The 19,580-nt window shown below is 39.5% G+C and overlaps 1 protein-coding gene across 1 annotated transcript in view; it reads right to left on the bottom strand.

Annotated features, from left to right (window-relative positions):
- LOC123986237 (unconventional myosin-XVIIIa-like) overlaps positions 1-19,580 on the bottom strand; it is a 161,135-nt gene that overhangs the window by 84,034 nt on the left and 57,521 nt on the right. Inside the window, 9 exon segments of the mRNA XM_046074387.1 lie at positions 665-951; positions 2,509-2,695; positions 3,870-4,029; positions 4,351-4,492; positions 9,898-9,984; positions 10,915-11,107; positions 14,060-14,150; positions 14,545-14,715; positions 17,476-17,487. Of these exon segments, the coding sequence (XP_045930343.1) occupies positions 665-951; positions 2,509-2,695; positions 3,870-4,029; positions 4,351-4,492; positions 9,898-9,984; positions 10,915-11,107; positions 14,060-14,150; positions 14,545-14,715; positions 17,476-17,487 (1,330 nt within the window).

The following is a 19,580-nucleotide window of genomic DNA, read 5'->3' as shown; positions in this document are numbered from 1 at the left end:
GGCAGGTCATTTCAGAGCCTCGGGGCCCTGACAGCAAAAGCTCTTTACATTTCAGCCTGGATTCAGGGAGAAACAGGAGACCCCTGCTCAGGTGTGATAAGACCGTACCACTTGGTTCTGGTCAAAAGCCGAGCAGCTGAGTTCTCCACAGTCTGTAGTCTTTTCAAGGTTTTTGATTAAGACTAAAGAAGATGCTGTTGCAATACACGAGGAGGCTTCTTGCAACAGGCTTGATATGTTGTGATAGGTGACCAGTAGATCGCAGTATTTGTTTTCTGATATGTTGGGGCCCAATAAGAAGGATTTCTGTTTCATTAGAGTTTAGCTCAAGAAAATGTATCGAAATCCAGTTTTTATATCAGCCAGGCAGTCCTGTACAACTGTGTGTCATCTGCATAACAATGAAAGGAAACACCATGTCTACAGATCACATCATCCAGGGGGAGCATATGTATGGAGAACAAAATTGGTCCAAGAACTGACCCTTGAGGCACACCATAAATGATGTGGGAAGAGGCAACATGAAGCTGTTAATAGAGACACAATAGAAATGCCTCAGTGTATCTAAAAGAATGCCATGATCACTTTTGTTGAAGCGCCAGAATTGAACACAGAAGAGATTATAAATCAGTGTTCACAGACTGAGTGGCCCTCCTTAGTAAACTGACCATTTTAATGTTGCATTCTTGGTATTTAAATAAAATAAAAATTAAAAAACAAGATTTCCACAAGTACTTCATTACCTTGCCTGTAGATGCGCAGCGCATCCAGCAGCTTGGATCCTCGGAGCTGAGCTCTCAGGAGGCCTACGTCCAGAGTCATAAGGCCCGACTCGGGGCTCTCTCCTTGCACAACACGGGGCTCACCTCCTCCACCCACTGCCTCTGCTTTGGGCAGCAGGCAGTGGACGAAGTGAACCCTGGAGCGACGCACCATGTCAATCAGAGCATCCTAAAAACAGAAAGGACTCAGATATCAGCTTCTGCTTGTTGACAGAACAACAGTCGTTCTTTCTAATAGTTCATCAACTTCATTGTGGCAGTTTGTGCTGGACTGCGAACCAATCTACATGCAACCTACAGCAGCTACATGAAGCAACTCAAGAATTTTCTTCAAGGCCCTGCGCACCCACACTGATGTGTAAACAAATGACTTTGACTTATCAGACCATTAGTCAGGTTGAGCTATGTAGGGAATTACATGCGTCACTGAGCTTAATGTCCTCATAAAAAGGGTTAAAAAAGAGTAAGTTGTCCCGCTGACCAACAGAAGGGTGAGGAAAATGTCAGTCAATGCAGTTTTTTAACACACCCACACTGTTGTGAGAGGAGATGTATTTAGGCGTTATAAACACCTAAATACATCAGTGTGTGGACTGTGGGTGTGCAGGGGCTAAAAATGCTATTAAGGATTTAGGATAAAAACTCACTTTATATTTAGGGCTGACCCAAAATAGTAGAAGATTCGATGCTTCGATGGGCGGAGCCTGATTCGACACAGTCGCAGCTTCACTGTGAAGCGAGGATCACGCCATTTTGGCGATATGGGGGTGCTCAATGTCAGATTTTACATAGAACTACCAGTTTTCTCCCAATAAGTTAATATACAGCCTAATAGAATATACATTTCAACATTTAATGCTGTAAAAAATGAGAAAAGAAAAAAGCTTTTAATAAATGTTTTTAAAGTGCGTAAATAAATCCAGAATTGTAACCCTAACCCTCAAGGTAGGAGGCATCAGTGCGCATGTGTAGGCGGAGTGTGTGAGTGTGTAGTGGCAACTTGTTGTAGAGACGGAGCCTTAACTTCAACGTTGTTGTGCAGAGTTGTCGGCACCTCGCGGGACGTTTGGATCATTTATCACCACTGATCAACCACACAAAGAATATTACATCGTTTTTAAATAGTAATTTAAATAGACCAGCGAGGAAACGCAACGTGCGTGCTGCTATCGGCCGCACAGCAGGCACGCAAAACTCTGCACAAGACCGGTGAATGGCAGGCGAGCAGAGAGAAAAGGGTCAACAATAAGACTCAGTTAGCTGGAAATGTACAGTGTAAGTTACATTGACTAATAAATAGAGACTACAGCTCTGCAGCTTCTCAAGAATAAAGTGGAACTACTGTGTATCAACCCCTCACAACTGCCGCACACAAACACAGTACATGACTAAGTAAATATGTAAATCCTTAGTCGGGGACAGCCCTACTTTATATACTTACAGTATTTTGTTGCTTATATGAAACAATGACATGAACAAACTTTATGTTTTGAAATGTCTTTGAATAAGTAAAGGAAGTAACACTTTTTTCTCTCCCAATACTGATACAAACTTCAAAACTTAATGACTTCAAAATAATTTTACCAATTGACAGTGAAAATTACAACAAAAACAAGCGATCACAGTAAATTACTTCAGCAGTGACAAAGGACCAGTCTGTAAAGTTGACAGGTAAGGTTATTTTAGCAATGAGGTACAGGTTTTAATCACTGGGTCCTCCACTTACCACTTGGAGTTTGACCTGGATACACAGGCTCTTCTTCTTGACGGCAGCCACTCCTGTGGTGAAGGTTTTCCTCATGCTGGTGGCTCGTCGCAGGGCCAGCTGGGAGCTTCCCTCTAGACCTGCGATGGAGCCCGACAACACTGTGGCCCCGCTAGCCCGGCCCATAAACAGCCCGCTGATGTTCTTCCTGTGGTGGCAGAAGAATAGATTTTTGTTTGTTTGTTTTGGCCGTTATTTGGTAGAAGAGCTGAAGAGAGAGGAGAAAGAGGGGATGACATGCAGCAGAGAGCCATGGGCTGAAATCGAACACGGGCAGCTGCAATAAGAATTTTAGCCACGTACATGGTGCGTGAGCCAACAGGTGCTCCAAAGGGATTACATTTGTATGCATACACATGACTGACATGTTTTTCTTCATCACTCTATCAGCCAGTAATTGGTACTACAATCTACATGGAGCTAGTCTGACTGCATCCATAGCAAATTCTACAGTTTGGAGACCCATATGTTGGCTGGCTGCTCCCTGCATCATTTGGCTTACTGTGTTGCCAACTGCTCTCAAACTGTGGACCTCTCTTTTTCTAAATCCTTATGGATACTGGAAGTCTGAATGTGACTTGGATTAATTGCTATTTGCAACTACACATGTGCATTGTGGTGGACATGAACAAATTAAGTCCAGTAGATCTTGATTTTCATAGCGAACCATGTGGCTTAGAAAATCCTTATAAATTAAAATACATACAAAGGAGAGCCCCTGACAGAAGCTGAGGTGATAAATACAACTTGTGGGTTTATAGTTGAACGTGAAGAGTTTTAATAAACATGCAGACAACTCTCTTCAAGCTACATTTCACCTGCGCTTATGAATGTATGTCGTCACCTGAAAATGCAGCATCTTTTAACAAGTTCACATGCATACATACCATCAGCATCGCACATTTCTCATTAATTTGTCAGTATTTGTCAGTCTGATAAATGAGATGTGTTTGTTTAAATGATAAATATTGAATTCAGTATTTATCATTTAAACAAACACATCTCATCCGTCATAGTAGAGAATTGCAAAATATGAGCGGTGGCAAACTCACAAACTGACAGTTTGTGAGTTTGAGAGTTTGCCACCGCTCATATTTTGCAATTCTCTACTATGACGGATATTACAGGGATGGGGCATTTGTCCCAGGAAAGTCATCTGGTGCACAGGAAGCATTATAGTTTTATTCTTTCAGTAAGCAATTACATGAGAGAAGTGGTTGATTTAAACAGATATCCCAAAAAAACACAGTAACATTGTTACAACAGACTTAGCTCTTATAAGCGTTATGTGGGGTGTGTGTGATTGCTGTTAGTGGTCATACTTCTGGGAGTCCTGCAGTAGTGTGGCAGCGTTCTGGGCAGCATGGTTGTGCTTGGCATGGCTCAGCCAGCCCTGAGCATTGTACTCAACCCAGTCTGTCCCGTGGCTGTGGCCCAGCAAGAAGAGGTGGGGCTTCTCTCCTCGCAGCAGCAGACTGGCTCCTGCAACACATGCACATGGGAGAAGTTAGCCTTCAAGGTTTTCTGCCAGAAGGGGTTTAGGAAGTCAGGTGACGTAGTCAGGTGACATAGTATTAAAATAAAATAAAAAACTAAACCATGCTCTTTTCCTAAACCTAACCAAGTACTTCTGGTGCCTAATCAGTAGCAGTTTGGTTAGGTTTAGGTACCCTATTACTAATAAGGTGGTGCCCTGATGGGTGTTTATTTAGTAGTGTTTCTCCTAAACAGGAGTATGATCATCCAACCTTCAGGAATCTTCTGTTGATGGCTTCAGCAAACAGTGACAGGCTGAGTGCTCACCTTTTTTTTCTCCCTGTGCAGTGCCATAGTAGTTGAAGAGTCTCTCCAGCATGGTTTCCTCTGAACCTCCAGGCTGAACAGCCTCCTCCTCCATCAGCCAAAGAAGGCCCCGAGCCTCATCTGTCCGGGCCAGAGTACGCACCTGTGATGGAAACCAACAGCCACAATTGTCCCAGACTGTATCTTTCACAATCACTCTTCTTTGACCTTGAAGGAAAAAACCCTGAGGTGTCTGTGATGTGAAGATGTGTGTAGAAATCTTAATTCATAAACAGGACTTTTACTTCCCTGTACATCTGTCTTTTCACTTCACTATGTATCTATAGCAAATTCCATTCCATTTCAAAGGGTTGCTTTAATTTTTATACACATATCAAAGGATGAAAATATGTCATGTTAATGCATTTTCTAATTATTTTCTTTTTTGGGGGTTATATTTGCCCTTTCTATTCTTGAGTGAAGTCAAAAATATTCTCCTGAGAAAATGCCTGTTTATCAATCGTCAACTCAAGCAATCACGTCATTTCAATTGAGAGGGCAAACATGGCACATAAACTAGATTTAATCATTTTTCCTCCTAGGCTTATTAGGGTTGGGCAGACCGACGATGCCATCGTCCATCGCCGATGGCTAACAGACAATGTTGAGCAGGCATCGTGATTTTTTTTAAAATGGCCCTTTGAAAGCCGGTTTTAAATTCTCATAGACATTATTATTATTAGCCTATTATTTTTTTAAATATACCTGCTTTGCACCTGCTTCAGACTTGTCTTCTCCACACAGTTACACACACCTACACCTCTGGTCTCTCACTGCAAACACACCTGCTTGCCCACCTCTCTCTGTCTCTCTCTGCTCCCCTGCCTTTCTCCTTCAGCAGTATGTTTTATAAACTCACACAAAAGACACTGGAGTTTCCCCCCCATTATCCATTTTCACGCCAGCAGGTGCTCTGCATGCCGGCTTGTTAATGACGTAGCCCATCAAACAACCGAAACCAACATCTGCACTCTGTGTGTTCACTGCTGCTGTACCTGCTCCCTGCTTGTACTGTGACCAAGACTTGTACGTAATACAATATAAGACGACTGCTACCGCTATTCTATTGATCTATTTTCATTAGACTACCAAATTAGTACCTGCTATCAAGCAATGTTAATGAGAAAAGGGTGCCCCATTGAATAACTCAAACCTGTATATTGTTCACTGTACAAAGATTAAATGTATGATGGTGAGCGAAACGTCTTTAGTAGAGGTCTTCACTTGTCATCTGGGCTCCTAGTAACTGAGACTCGAGTTAAGGTGGGACCAGATTATATTCAGTCTAATCAGGAATGGTAGGATTCTGCTCTGGTTCTTTATTTGGGTATTTTTGGGTCAACTGCATTTTTGAGTGGATCTAATCATCTTCAGGTTTTGTTTCAGACTCAGCCACGTCTCTATTTTTGAAAACTATTTATGCACCTTGGTTTTGGGTAGGTTTTCTATGGGACTGTTTTAAAACCAGTAAAAAATTTGGGACCCATGAAGATTACAGTAGTAATGAGTGAACTTAAAAGATTATATTCACAACTGTGATTATATGGTAGCTTTAAAATACATTGATCTGGTCCTGGAGTGAATTTAAGGGCATAACCCTAACAAGACACAAGTCAGCCAACATGTTAATTATCTATATACTGCAATCTCATTTAATAGGATTAAAAATTTCTCTCCCAAAAAAACAACATCATAACTGCTGGCTTCAACATGATCCAACTTTCCATGGCTATATTCTGCTGTCGAAAGCAGAACGTATTTTGCATCAACTGTTATGGTAAAGCTTAAGTAAAATACTTTAAGTACAATCACTCTTTTCTTTGTAAATCAACTAAATCAAACATTGCTCGAAATATGATACCACCACATGCTTTGTATCCTGAATGTAAATGTAAATGCTCCGTACTTGTATAGCGCCTTTCTAGTCTTTTCGACCACTCAAAGCGCTTTTACACTACATCTGCATTCACCAGTCACACACATTCATACACTGAGCCTAAGTGCTCAAACAGAAACTAACATTCACACAACATACACTGGCGGAATAGCCGCCAGGGGCAAATCGGGGTTCAGTATCTTGCCCAAGGACACTTCGACACGCAACCAGGGAGCCAGGGATCGAACCGCCGACCTTCCGATTAACAGCCAACCCGCTCTACCTCCTGAGCCACAGCCGCCCCAATGTGTTATTTTAAAAAAATGAATACAATTTGAATTTATAGTAAATGCAATAAGCTCCCTGTCAAACTAGCAAACTTGATAAACAAGCTTTGTATGCGCCAACACTACCCCATACACAGCCAATGAATGCAATGAAAATGCTCTTCTTGTCAGTCTAAATGTTTGAATCTTGCTCCCTGACTATTATTTGTTTAGAGGGTGGCTGGCCCACATTAAGCCAATGGAATTCTTAAATTTGTGTGCTTGGCACAGAGCAGGCTTGTTAAATAAGGAGGTGGAACCTCTGCAAATAGGCAGCCATTGATGAAAATAGAAAGTTAACTGACTCTCAAGGCCTCTCAAAACAGAAGAAATGCTGTATTGTGCGGCTGAAACCTAATTAGCAGCAATCTGGAACCTTGACAGAGATAGATACTAAACAAGCTAGCTGTTGACCAGAAATCACAAGCCACTGATTTCCCTTTGCTACCTGTATCATTTCATATCAAGTGAGATATAATGTCCTGCCATGTCTATGTCTAATTAAAACAAAATACATTGTTTCTTGTTGCCTTTAAAAGGACCCATATAGATGTATTTTGATCTCAGAATCAGAGCTTTATTGTATTTTACACATGCAAGAAATCTGCTGTGGTGATAAGGTGCTACATGTAGACAAACATACAGTCGACATGTAGCACCTATAGGTGTATTTGTTTTTATTTATATATATATATATATTTTTTTTTTTGATCTGTTGCCTCTATCAGTAGGAAGACATCATTTGTCAATGGCTCCACATAGGTTTGATCGCAAAGACTACTTGGTTAAGTTTAGACAACCTAATTAGCACTAAACACAAAGTACAATTGAGGCCGAGCTATCAGTTGTGCAGGTACTTGGTCATAAACCAAAGTTGTGGACAAACTGAAGGTGTGGCCTGATGATGGCACTAGATGAAAAGCCTAGGAATCAGAAATTTTCTTACTATTCGTCGTACATACACATATGTCACAGCAATCCATCTGATATTTATTTAGTTCTAGAAATGTCACTCAAAATGACAATGTGAACCTTACGGCAGCACTAGAGGTGTCATAAGGATGCATCCTCTGGGAACTATGAATGTGTGATCCAATCCATTTAGAAGGTATTCTGATACTTGATAGGATAAGTGACAACCTGCTGGTGCCACTATAGGAGCGATCAACCGACCAACCTTTGCAAAGATTGTGATTTTGGTTAGGGAATGCTCTTCCTCCAAAAAGACACGTGAGCATTTCCTAACATCCCTAACAACAGCGCATCATCAGTGCCTTCAGAGACCTTCATCATTGTGGTTACAAGTACAACACTGTTTAGAACATAACAACTGCTATCATGGTTCAAGGAAACCAACATTAACTGTCTATAACTTTGTTGAGCTACCCATCCACCTTGAACTCCTCCCTACAGGTTTTGGGGCTAAATAACAAAGCTATGCTGCTTCTACCATTGCTGCTGATGGTGATAAAACTACACAGTCTACGTGGTTTCCAGTCCACACACACATACACAGTAGTATATTTACCCTTGCTATTTACAGTCAACCTTAACACAATCCTACACACAGGCAAATTGAATAAAACATTTGTTAATGCCACTTGTTTAAGCTAATACACATCACTACTGCAGCTTTTCTGCAAAGGCCAGGCGCCACACTGACAATTAAACCAACTGTTGGGAAGAGAGAGAGAGAGAGAGAGAGAGAGAGAGAGAGAGAGAGAGAGAGAGAGAGAGAGAGAGAGAGAGAGAGAGAGCGCCTTTTCAAGCCAACAAAAGGGAATAAATCACAAACTTGATTCCAATCAATATTGCTATTGGACAAATGACAAAAGGAAATTGAGCACATAAGACAAAATGAACCACAAATTTGAAGAGCCAAACTAATTGGATGGAGGCAACAGGCCTGGTATACAAAGTCATTGTCTGCTTTTGTCTCTATTTAAAGATAACGATTTTGTTTGAATAAAATGTCATGAGTTTAAACAACAAACAACTGGCAGGAGAACAGTAAAATAACACTTTCTGTAGGACATGCACATAAAAATAATCTGAATTAGCCCTCACTTTAGAAATGGCAGAGCTTGTTAAAAGCTACTTCAACTGTATTGTAGTGCACTTCATAGAAAATATTAAAACACAAGTTCCAATTGACATTTTGATTAAAAATGAAGTATTGTGATCATGCAAAAAGGATACTGTAAGCAAGTTAAACAGGAAGACTCTCCCCAGCCTCTATGATGACATTCATAAAAGTCAAATCTTGTGAAATTGACCATTTTAAAAATGAACCCTAAAAAACCTATTTCCATTTCATTTTTGTTAGAAACCCGCTAAAAACACAGCATTTAAAATTGAACTAAAGTCCAATTAGCAATTTTATTTCCTAGTTTGCCAACTGGAAAAGAGAAGTCAATTTCACATTTACCTTTATTTTGGCAGTGTCATGTTTAGGAGTACAGATTTTCATACATCGCGCACACAAATGCAAAATAAAATGGGCAGCCACAGACTTCCAAGGAAGTTATGTTTAAACTGTTAATGAAGAATTGCACTTCTGATGATTGTGTATTTCTATGTGTGTTTTGATGTAAATTTTTTTGGAGATTTTCTATTTATCTTTGGGAGTACTGGGTGTACTTTCTGACTTTCAAACATTTATTCGTAGTTTAAATCATACAACTGTACAGAGGCCACAGTGGAATATTTAGCTGCCACCACTATAATAAACTTCTTTCTTACTGCTGTCTCCTCCAAATTTACAATCCACGCAATGACACATTAAGTTGTCCTGAGAACTATCTGTGGTCTCTAATAAAATCAACTGAATCCTCCGTATTACAGGACCCCTTTAACAAAGTAAGTATGTATGTATATGGAAACAGAACCTGTTGCAAGGGAATGTAAAGATTTTGTATTCTAAAATTGACAAGGCTTCCTGTCCACTGATACACTTAAACAAGACAAGTTGCTGCTTGATGCAGTAGTGTCATCCCAGAGTCAAATTAGCACGGAGCACAGTTTTCCTTCCTGGATTCTCAGATCAGGTGGCTTTCGGACACATTGCTATTTGTTGGCTCAGTGGTATCTTAAATGTTCTCATTGAATAAAGTAAAATCTCAGGCCCAAATAAAGTACCCTTAAATCTGAATGCTTCAAGGCTTCACGGAACACAAACAGAAACTTAACATGTGCTGTTATCAAGATCACTCATCTCTCGCGTCAGGTTTCAGGTAGGAGCAGACCACGACGACATGACAGAGATGCCTGAAACAAAGACAGTGTAGTGAGGTGTCATGTGCTTACCAGAGCTTGGGTTGAGGCTTGGTCAATAGCTGCTACAGACAGTGAGGTACTGGATTCTATGTCATCTAAAGCAAGCTCTATGTTTTCCTAGAGGCAGGAGGGGATAAAGGCTTAGGGTTAGTAACCTACAGGAGATTTACCAGAAGAAGAGATCATCAATAAATCACAAGTGGCTATTCAGTTCTATCCTAAAATTAACCATTAGCTATAGACTGTTGATTGGTTGTTGTGTGTGTTGTAATTAGCACTTTTCTGACATTTTTAACAAACTTTGAGAGCACTATAATTAAGTTAACTTGTCGTTGAATAAAGTGAACTACTGTGAGTAAACGTGAAAGGATAGAGATTTGTACGACTATGTAAAAAGTTGGATTCTGGATCTGTGTGTGTTATGAAGTAACTTTAGACAGTCCACCACTTATCAACATGTGAATATGCATTAAAGAGTTTTTGTGTATATATGCAGGTCACGATGCTATATTGCTTGTATATACATATTTTCCCAGTTAAGTCTAGTGGTGTCTATTAATTCAGATTGTTTTGGTTTATTTGTCCAGGTTTTTGAGATGACTCCTTCCGAGATTTCAGTTTCCACTCAAAAGAATGGAGGTGAATGGAATCCAGGATAATCCCCAGACCTTAATGTGAATGGTTTTCATTGGAACTACTTGCAACAGTAACAGCCCATAAAAAACGGTTGAACACAGTATTTTCTGGGGATTACATTTCCAATGCTGTTAGCACCAAGGAATTTCCACTGGCCTCCATTGTATTGCAGCAGGCATCTAAAAACTGACCAACCTGACTTACCAAAACTAGTTGCCACTAGAGGTGAGCGAGTAAATAAAAAGACAATATATAATTTTGTTGTAATTTCAACAAACCAATCATTTCAAAAGGTATATGTGATTATATTTAATGAGAATATTACAGAATAGAAATAAAGCTAATGTGCTATTATGTGTACGTTCTGTTCATGCCACTGCTTAGTGTCATGTTCTGTCGGCTCAGTAGCACCTCCTTGTATCTCTCCAACTCTTGGACGAAGGTCCGTTCATGGAACAGAGTCTGCAGCCTTTCCTGGGTGTAGTTGTGGCAGAGTTCCTCAAATGTGGCTCCCCGCTGCTGCTGAGCCCGCCGAGGGTTCTGAAAACCCGGGGTGTCCACAATCAGCAGGGAGCACAGAGAGTGTTGACTGGACTTCAGAGCCCTGAAGGACACAAATATATCATGACGCTTTTTGGGGATTTTTGTGAGTGTATACACACACACACACACACACACACATATCTCAACTTGGGGGAAACTGCGTTGCTGTCGTCGTCCTGTACTCTAGATGCTGCTTAAAGTTAATGTAGAGATTATTATTTTTTATTTCAAGGGCTATTTGGGATTTTGGAGTAATGCTTATAGTACATAGTAGTAAAGGGGTTTTCAAAGTGTCAGGAGGGCCTCCCTTTGGGGGGTCCAAACAGTTTCAGGGGAGGTTCAGTGAATGGAAATGAAACAATATTACATCACTTATTGCATTTGTTATCAAAAGGAAATCACATAGAATAGCCTACATGTGTGAGAGTTCAGGGATACAGTAGTTTTGGGAAACAGTTTCCCCCCCATCAGAGTCAGAAACTACTAAATGGCTTTGGTGTAGTCAGAAGTTATGTCAAACAGCAATATTAGGTTATTTTGGCTCAAATGTTGAGTATCTATGGGATAAGATAATATAATCATGAACTCATAGACATCAGGGGCTTTGTCTGGGGAGAGGCCCTCAGTCTCAGATTTTGAAAACCCCTGTAGTAGCACATAGTATATTTTTTAAATAAAGTATTACATTTTAAAAGTTCTATAGATTAATGTTTCCTAAGTAATCCTATTTAGAGGTTGTACCAGAACAGTTTTACATCGTTTAATTTTCAAAAAACACCATATTTTTTTTCAAACTGTTGTGTTGAAGGCTTCGTTTTAGCTATGGAGTGATACCTCTTGTCTGTAAATTATCTTTGTTGGGAGTTGCACATGCACAGTTCCTAGTTAAGGACTACTAGCCAATCAGAGAAAGCAGAGAAAGGCAGGTCAGCGAAAAGACGGTAAACAGCTTCGATTCAGCTGTAGGCTACATGTTGCCGACCAGCTTGGCAACATGGACTGAAGCGAGAGTTTCAGAGTGGTGAGTTATTAATCTGTAACAAAAGTATCTTTCATCCATAAAGTTTTAACTGAGCTCTGTCTCTACATCACAGTAACAACTTTATGTCCACTGACTGCCTGGAGGGTAGCTAGTGTTTGGAAGGGAGAGGAGAGGTGTGTGCTGCAGCTCACTGTTTTTCTACCGGTGTTTTTGAGGGCGTGTCGGAGTAGCTGCTTGGCGAGCGTTATATGACGCACATTTCGAAGCAGCTGGACTACAAACAAGCTGTTTTCAGGCAGTTCAGAGCAGAGTTTTCTGTGGGAGATGGGAACTCCCTTTGGGCTGGACTTTGGGCTTTTTCACTTTGCAAACCTAGTACATGCACAAAAAAGATATATAACTCAATAAAGGAGAGGGGAAAAGCCAAAAAGCATAATATGACCTCTTTAAATTATTGTGATCTCAATATTGACCAAAATAATTAGCCGCCCTACATAAACATTTAATTTAATTCATGAAATTATAGAGCATTTGTTGTACGAAACTGCGCCTCTGCCTTCTTTCTGTACAGGCTAATGCTTCATTCTATATATATATATTTTTTTTTTTTTTTTTTTTTTTTTTTTTAACTTGAAAAAACTTAAGCAAATTTAAAACCATTTCATAAGAGCGCATTATGACTTGTTTAGGATTCAAAACTCAAAGTTTGGGATTTGGACTTGACTTGGGACTTGTAAAACGATGACTTGGTCCCATCTATAGGAGTTGAGGTATGAAGTTACACTGTTGTTAAAGGTTTGTAATCACAGAGGAATGTCCTTGTTTTTAAAGGAAATTCACCTTTTCTAAATAAAAATAATATTAAATTTAAATACCATTACTGTGGGAGAAGGCTGATTTTCAGCAACCATCCCTCCTCTGTTACAATGGCACATTCTGTTACCTGATCCTAAATGCTCCTGTAAAAGACAAATTCTTCCCAACAAAACACTTGTGCAATCAGGTTAGCACAACTGAAAACCCATTAGCTGTTTAATAAAACAAAGTGGCCTTCTCTGGGCAACTTGAGTATCTGAAGCAGTTTCTGCAGGTTCATTTATGGTCTCAAAATGGCCAGAAACAAGGAGCATTCTTTAGAAACTCAACATTCAGTTGTTGTTTTGAGAAAGGAAAGCTATTCCATGGGAGAAATTGCCAAGAAACTAATATCATACAAGGGTGTGCACTACACACTTCATAGAATAGCACAAACTGGCTCTGTGGGAGGTGCCGGTGCACAACTGTCCAGGAAGAGAAATACGTCCAGGTGTCTAGTCAGAGAAACAACAAACGACTGAAACGGAGGATGACGGGAGAAAAGTGTTATGACAGATGAATCCAGGTTTGAGGTGTTTGGCTCCCACAGAAGAACTTTGTGAGTTTCAGAAACCATGGAAAGATGGTGGAGGAGTGCTTGATGCCATCTGTCGAGCATGTGTGAGGCAAAGTGATGGTCTGGGGGTGCTTTGGTGCTGGGAAAGTGGGGAATTTGCATAAAGTAAAAGGCATATTAAACAAAGAAGTCTATCATATCATTTTGCAACACCCTGCTTTCCCAAGTGGAGAGACCTGATTGGAGCCAATTTCATCCTACAACAGGACGATGGCCCAAAACATTGATCCAAATGATGTAAACCCTACTTAGGAAAGAGGCAGTATGCTGGTATTCTCTCTGTAATGGACTGGCCAGCACACTCTCCAGATCTCAACCCTATCAAGCTGCTTCAGGTACAAGAATGAAATAAAGAATGGATGGAAAGAACAGAGGGTTGGAGTTAAAACTAGGTAGGAAGAGAAAAAAGAATACATGGTAGGAAGATATGAATCTGCATCCTGTGTGAATGTATTCAGAGAAAGATACTTTGTATCAGAAGCTGTTTCTGAAAAACAGGCATATGTGGTAATGCCATCCAGTACTGTTATGAAAAAGAACTCCCAACAGGATCAAATAATAATGCTACATATTTATAGGTAAATATTGTGAGGTCTAACCTGTTAATGAGGGAGATGACAAGAGTGAAGAGCTCTGAGTAGAGTCCGGATGCCATGGCCTCCAAACACTCTAGAGCTGTTACCTTAGAGCCTGGGAGACATAGGGGGTTCAAGAAAAATCTGATCAGATTTAGAGCCAACAATAACAATATTGAGAACATCAAATTAGCCTAAAATCTAATCACTTCCAGCCACAGACCCCCAGTCTACAACGGTTTGTTCAGGGACAGTACAAATATTTTGGGGTTACATTTTTTCTCTTTTCAAGCAAAAAAATGTGTAAAGTGTATTTCTCCAAGGAAATATCGAGATAGCATTGGATACCTTGTACACAAACCTGGAAAACAACCACTTAAGGATGACCATCAATTACCAAAAGCTGTCCCTAAATGATTGGTCTAATTCTTAGTCGTTTGTGTTTTTACAGGACATGTACAACCAATTCAGTATTTAAGAGTGTGGGTTAAGTAGTTTGGGTTTTTTACCTGAGCTGTCACCTTGGCCAGCCTCGTCAGATCCCCCTCTGAATGAGGTGGAGTGCTGCAGTCCTTTGGCCTGGTGCTTAAAGATAGAAGAGGACAGCTCCTCCAACGTACAGCCCAGCAGGTAAGCTGCCTTCTGGGCCCATTCATGACGGGCAAATTGCCTCCGCCCCGCTATAAAGAAAGAAAAATATGCAATAAGGACCTGAAGAAGAAAGGAAGGAAAGACAGATAATAATAATAATAATAATAACAATAATAAAAAGGTCAGGTATAGAAAGATGAGGCAGTTGATCTACAGCTGGCAAAGCACAGATACATTCATTAATTACTTAAATCTTTCAACAATGGTTACTGAATTTTTGTGCTTCTCCTAACCCCATTTTCTATTTGTTAACTGATAAAAGAACTGTTGGATAAATGAGGACTTTATTGACTGGTTTTCTGTACTGGACTTTCTGTATTTTTCAATCTTTAGGCGGAGGGGCAGAACCACCACAGAGTTGAAAAGCAAGTAGAAAAATTGCATTTCCTGCAGAAAATGCATGTGAATGCAGAAGTAGTAGCTGACCGAAAAACCTATGGAAGAAGAATAAATTTCAAAGCATTGCTGAAAATGCAGAAATCTGAAATGAATTACTTATTTTGAAATTCTAGCCCTGTTAATGGCTCTCCAGCAAGCTTATGTCACCATCTAGAGCTTTTGAAAATTCATCCCCATCTGTGGTCACACGGTAAGCTCATGTTATCATTGGGGGCCTTTTACTTTGAAAATCCAGCCCTGTGGCTGGATTTTGGCTTTTATTTTTAAAATGAGGTCCATCTGTAGTTTCCTGTCATGATACGGTTACTTTTATTTTGAAAAATGAGCCTCATCCTGAGTTCCCTTATGATAATTCTATATTTTGATGACTCCTATATTGTATGGTTAGAGTTGAATAGACCTCATGATGCATAAATGTTGTGGAACATTTTAAGGGTTGAAGGTAAGTCATAGCTAAAGTATGAATAAAAAGATAAGATTAATGGTGGAAGAAGTAGTTAGATATATTTAAGTAAAAGTACTACTACCAATTATTATGAATTAAAAAGTCCCTAGTAATTAATGTTGTTAAATAGTGATGATGTCTCTGAAGCATAAAAGACAAAATGCGATATTGGAAAAACTGTAAAAGAAAACAAGTTTAAAAGCTGAAGGTACTGCGACCAGTTTAAAGTTTAAATTACATCTGTAGCAGAAAGTATGCAGAACTAGTAGCATTTCAAAGTGGAGTAGGTTTGATGAACAGGATTTGAAGATTGTTCCATTGACTTAAATTGCAAAAACAAATTTGAAAAAAGATTACCACTTTAAAAAATGTAAAAGGTAGAAAAATGTCCTTTAAAACTGAACATTTTGATAGTTGAATGCTTTCTGTAGCTGAAATATGCAATAGTAGCAAAGCAAGAAATTGTGTAAAGATTTGAAAAACAATAGTGATTCAGCATTCCCCACCCCAGATTCCAAATGAGATATTTTAAGAAGGAATAGATCAGCTGTCACGGTCGCATTTCCACGCTTGTAGAACTTTTTCCAAGTAAAATACAAGGTTAATGACAGCTGATGTTTAAAATGAGTGCTCACAGATAAATTTTCTTTTCTAACTGTACATCACATTTAATATTTCTGTGACCTGTGGCACTGTGCTAACCCACAGCAACCCCACGGAGGAGCTGCAACCAAACCACAACGCAGTGTTTCCCATTAATTAACAAGACCATGGCGGCCTGCCACAATTTAATTTGTTCTGCCATGGTTTTAGAGAGTTGGGTTGGACTTCATGAATTTAGCGTGAGGATACAATACAATTTTAGGGAAATTACTTATTCTATTTTCTATTCTTTGATTATAAGGTTGATGATGAGGTTGCTGGAAAAACATTAAATAAATGAGTTGACTTCTGTTGCTGTTTCATCACCATTTATAGCTATACAGTGGGTTTATGATTCAATTGTTTATTATAGCACAACATTGTTCACAAGAGTAAAAAAAGTTCTTCATAGCTAGCCTCTTAATTTAGCACCAAATTAATGCTTTAAACTTTAAAATTTTCTTTCGGCGGGGGCATGCCGAGGCCCACCCAGTCTCTTAAAATCATGTGGGAATAAGGACATTTAACACTGCTTATCTACACACATCCTCTATTTCAGAAAGTAATTCTTATTCTCTTTAACAGTACTTACTTCAGGTTAACTACAAGAGATATTGTACTTTCATTGTCAAATTCTGTGTTGCACTTTGTTGGGTTGCAAAAATGTGGCTCCTCTCAAACTTATAATGCTAGTGAAACTAAGAGCTCTGCTGTGCATTTAAAAAGGCATCATAGGTTATCCACAGTAGGCATTTCAAAAAACAAAGTAAAAGCTTTTTAAAGCTAAAACTGTTTAACTGACGACACCCTGACTCTAAGTCTGTGTTTACACGAATGTTTGTTTGAGGAGCGCATCTCTTTAATCTGGAGGTGAAAGAATAAACCAAGGCGACATGACAGCCTGCACAGCCAGCCAATCAAAGAGCCTGAGAAATGAAAATGAACGAGCTTCACTTTGAGAATGTTGTAGTGTGACAGCGGCTCGGGGGTTGAATGTAGCTGACATGGGGAGGCATTAGAGGGAGCAGTTTAAAAAGGGAGACCAAAGTTCTGATGACCGTGATTTTAATCTCAAGAACAGAAAAGTGAGACAGGAAGTGTGGAGAATCGTCAAGAGCCAAACACGAAAACACAAGAGAATAGAAGATGAAGGAAGGAGGGGGAGAAGGAGCAGAAACAATAAAAATGCTAATGACTTAAGGCCTGGAAGGAATGATAAAGGCATTAAGACAGAAAACACAAACAAGAGAGGCTCTGAAATAAAGTTTTTTAAGTGAAAAACAGTTGTGTGTTTGTCCATTACCTTCATCTCCATCTGCGTTTGATAGGGAGCAGCATGCAAACATGCAAGTAAAGAGAGGGGGTTAGAGATAACACAGCTCATGGATTCATCAATTCATAGTCACAGGAAAAAACAACAATTAGCACTGAACAACACTGAAAACCCACCATCATGCTTTGCAAGCAAGCTGGGAAGTTAGACATGTCAATGTTGGAACCACAAGCCTTTGTTTTATAGCAGTAGATGTTAAATGAAACTCTTTGAACTGCTGGGAGTCCCACAGGGGGTTTGTATGTGCTGATAACCTTTACTAACTACTTTTATCCAGGGTTGGGGAGTATCAGATTACATGTAACGGTGTTACGTAATCAGGATACAAAAAACAGTAACTGTATTCATTAAAATACAGAAAAAATACATGTAATCAGATTACAGGTACATTTTATAAATTTGGGGATTTTGTAAATTGAGTCAGTAGCGACTAATGTGTTTTTACACCCCCACCCTGTCATGCAGACTCTGTGCAGACTGGTTCCAGCTGTCAGTGAGTGAACACGGCAGCCCGAGCGGGACCGAGCACAGCCTCTGAGACCAACAGAGCTTCTTCTAACTTCAGCACCAAGTAAAGTTATCTGTCCATCAGGAAACAGTGAATCATAGAGTTGAGGCAGAGCAGCCGGGGGACATCAGAGAGAAAACTAGAAATATATTTTCTGCCTATTTCAAATATTTCTCTGTCAAATATGATCCAGGTTCACCAAAATCTGAGAAGACAGTTGTGTTTTTGTACAGTAATCAGTGGGGCCCGGTCCCAGAAACTGTACTGTACTTCAGCAGCTCACATTGAGAATCTTCTTAATACAACAAGCGCAGAATGAGTCATCAACATTTTAAAAGGGTTTTCCAAATTTTCCAAATTCTTAAATATCATCAAGAATACCTACAAAACACATTGTGTGTCATTGAAGGGCCAGATACTGCCATAGTGGTGACATAGTGCAAGTATTTCATATAAAACATTTAAACATGGATTTTGATTTGGGAATGGAATTTGGATTTTGTACATTTCTCTAAAAATACACTGAGTAGAAAACGCATCATTGATACTCTTCATTTTCCTATTTGGCATTGAAGTAATCCAAAAGTAACTAAACGTAATCAGGTTACATTACTTTTAGTTAGCGGTACTTGGATTACGTTACTTGGAGTACATTACATTAATTGTACAGGATTACATTTTTAAAGTAATCCTCCAACCCTGCTATTATCTGCTTACTGCAATCCAGTATGCAGACAATCCTGTCCACACATTGTTGGTGTGTGTCAGCATGCTGCCTACTGACAGCGTGAGCATTCACATGTCAAGCCTGACACCTAGTGGCAGAGGGTAGAAAGTCAACTCCAATTCATTTTTTTTACTTGTGTGAAAAGGATTTGCATTTCATTCTGTACAGTTTGTTTTCTTTTGAGCCGGGCTATGTTGCCATTAATGCTGAAGCAATGATTTAAGGGAAATCAATACATGGTTGGCAGGTAAAATGAATAAACAGAGTGTTCAGAGAAAGAGAAATGGGAATATGAAAGAAAGAGTAAGAGCACCAAAATATAGATGACCTGAAAATGTGCTGAGTTGTATTTACAATGTAAAAAAATGACAGGCTTAAAAGCAGCACATTCAGGCAAAAAATCCTGCTTTTCTCTATTCTTTCCAAGTAGATAATACACTGCCCACTAGATATATAATTATAAAGCGTTTAATGTCCAGTTGTTGTTGACAGTGTCAGAGCCATGTTCAATCAGCTCTACAGTCTCTATTGCTCATGGTGCAGTTAGCGGTGGTGTCACAAACTGTTACTGCTGTTTTGTCTGCCTGGTGGATAAAACTTAAGAAAAGCCTTCCTGGCAAAGTTTCAACAAAAAATTAACATTATAGTCATCACTAGTAATATTCATTGCATGGCAAAAGAATAGTTGACATTGTGTTTTACAGGTGTCTCGCCCTGCATATACTGCACTGAGAAGTGGCCAGTTCTCCTCCTGGAGTCGATGCCCAGTGAATGAAGTGAGCGCTAACACCCAATATCTTTGAACTGATTATTTAATTAAAAGTTTTTGTGGTTTGACCT

Source organism: Micropterus dolomieu, linkage group LG17 (assembly GCF_021292245.1).
Source record: "Micropterus dolomieu isolate WLL.071019.BEF.003 ecotype Adirondacks linkage group LG17, ASM2129224v1, whole genome shotgun sequence".
In the NCBI taxonomy this organism is placed as follows: domain Eukaryota; kingdom Metazoa; phylum Chordata; class Actinopteri; order Centrarchiformes; family Centrarchidae; genus Micropterus; species Micropterus dolomieu.
This window is presented reverse-complemented; position numbering and strand designations above follow the sequence as displayed.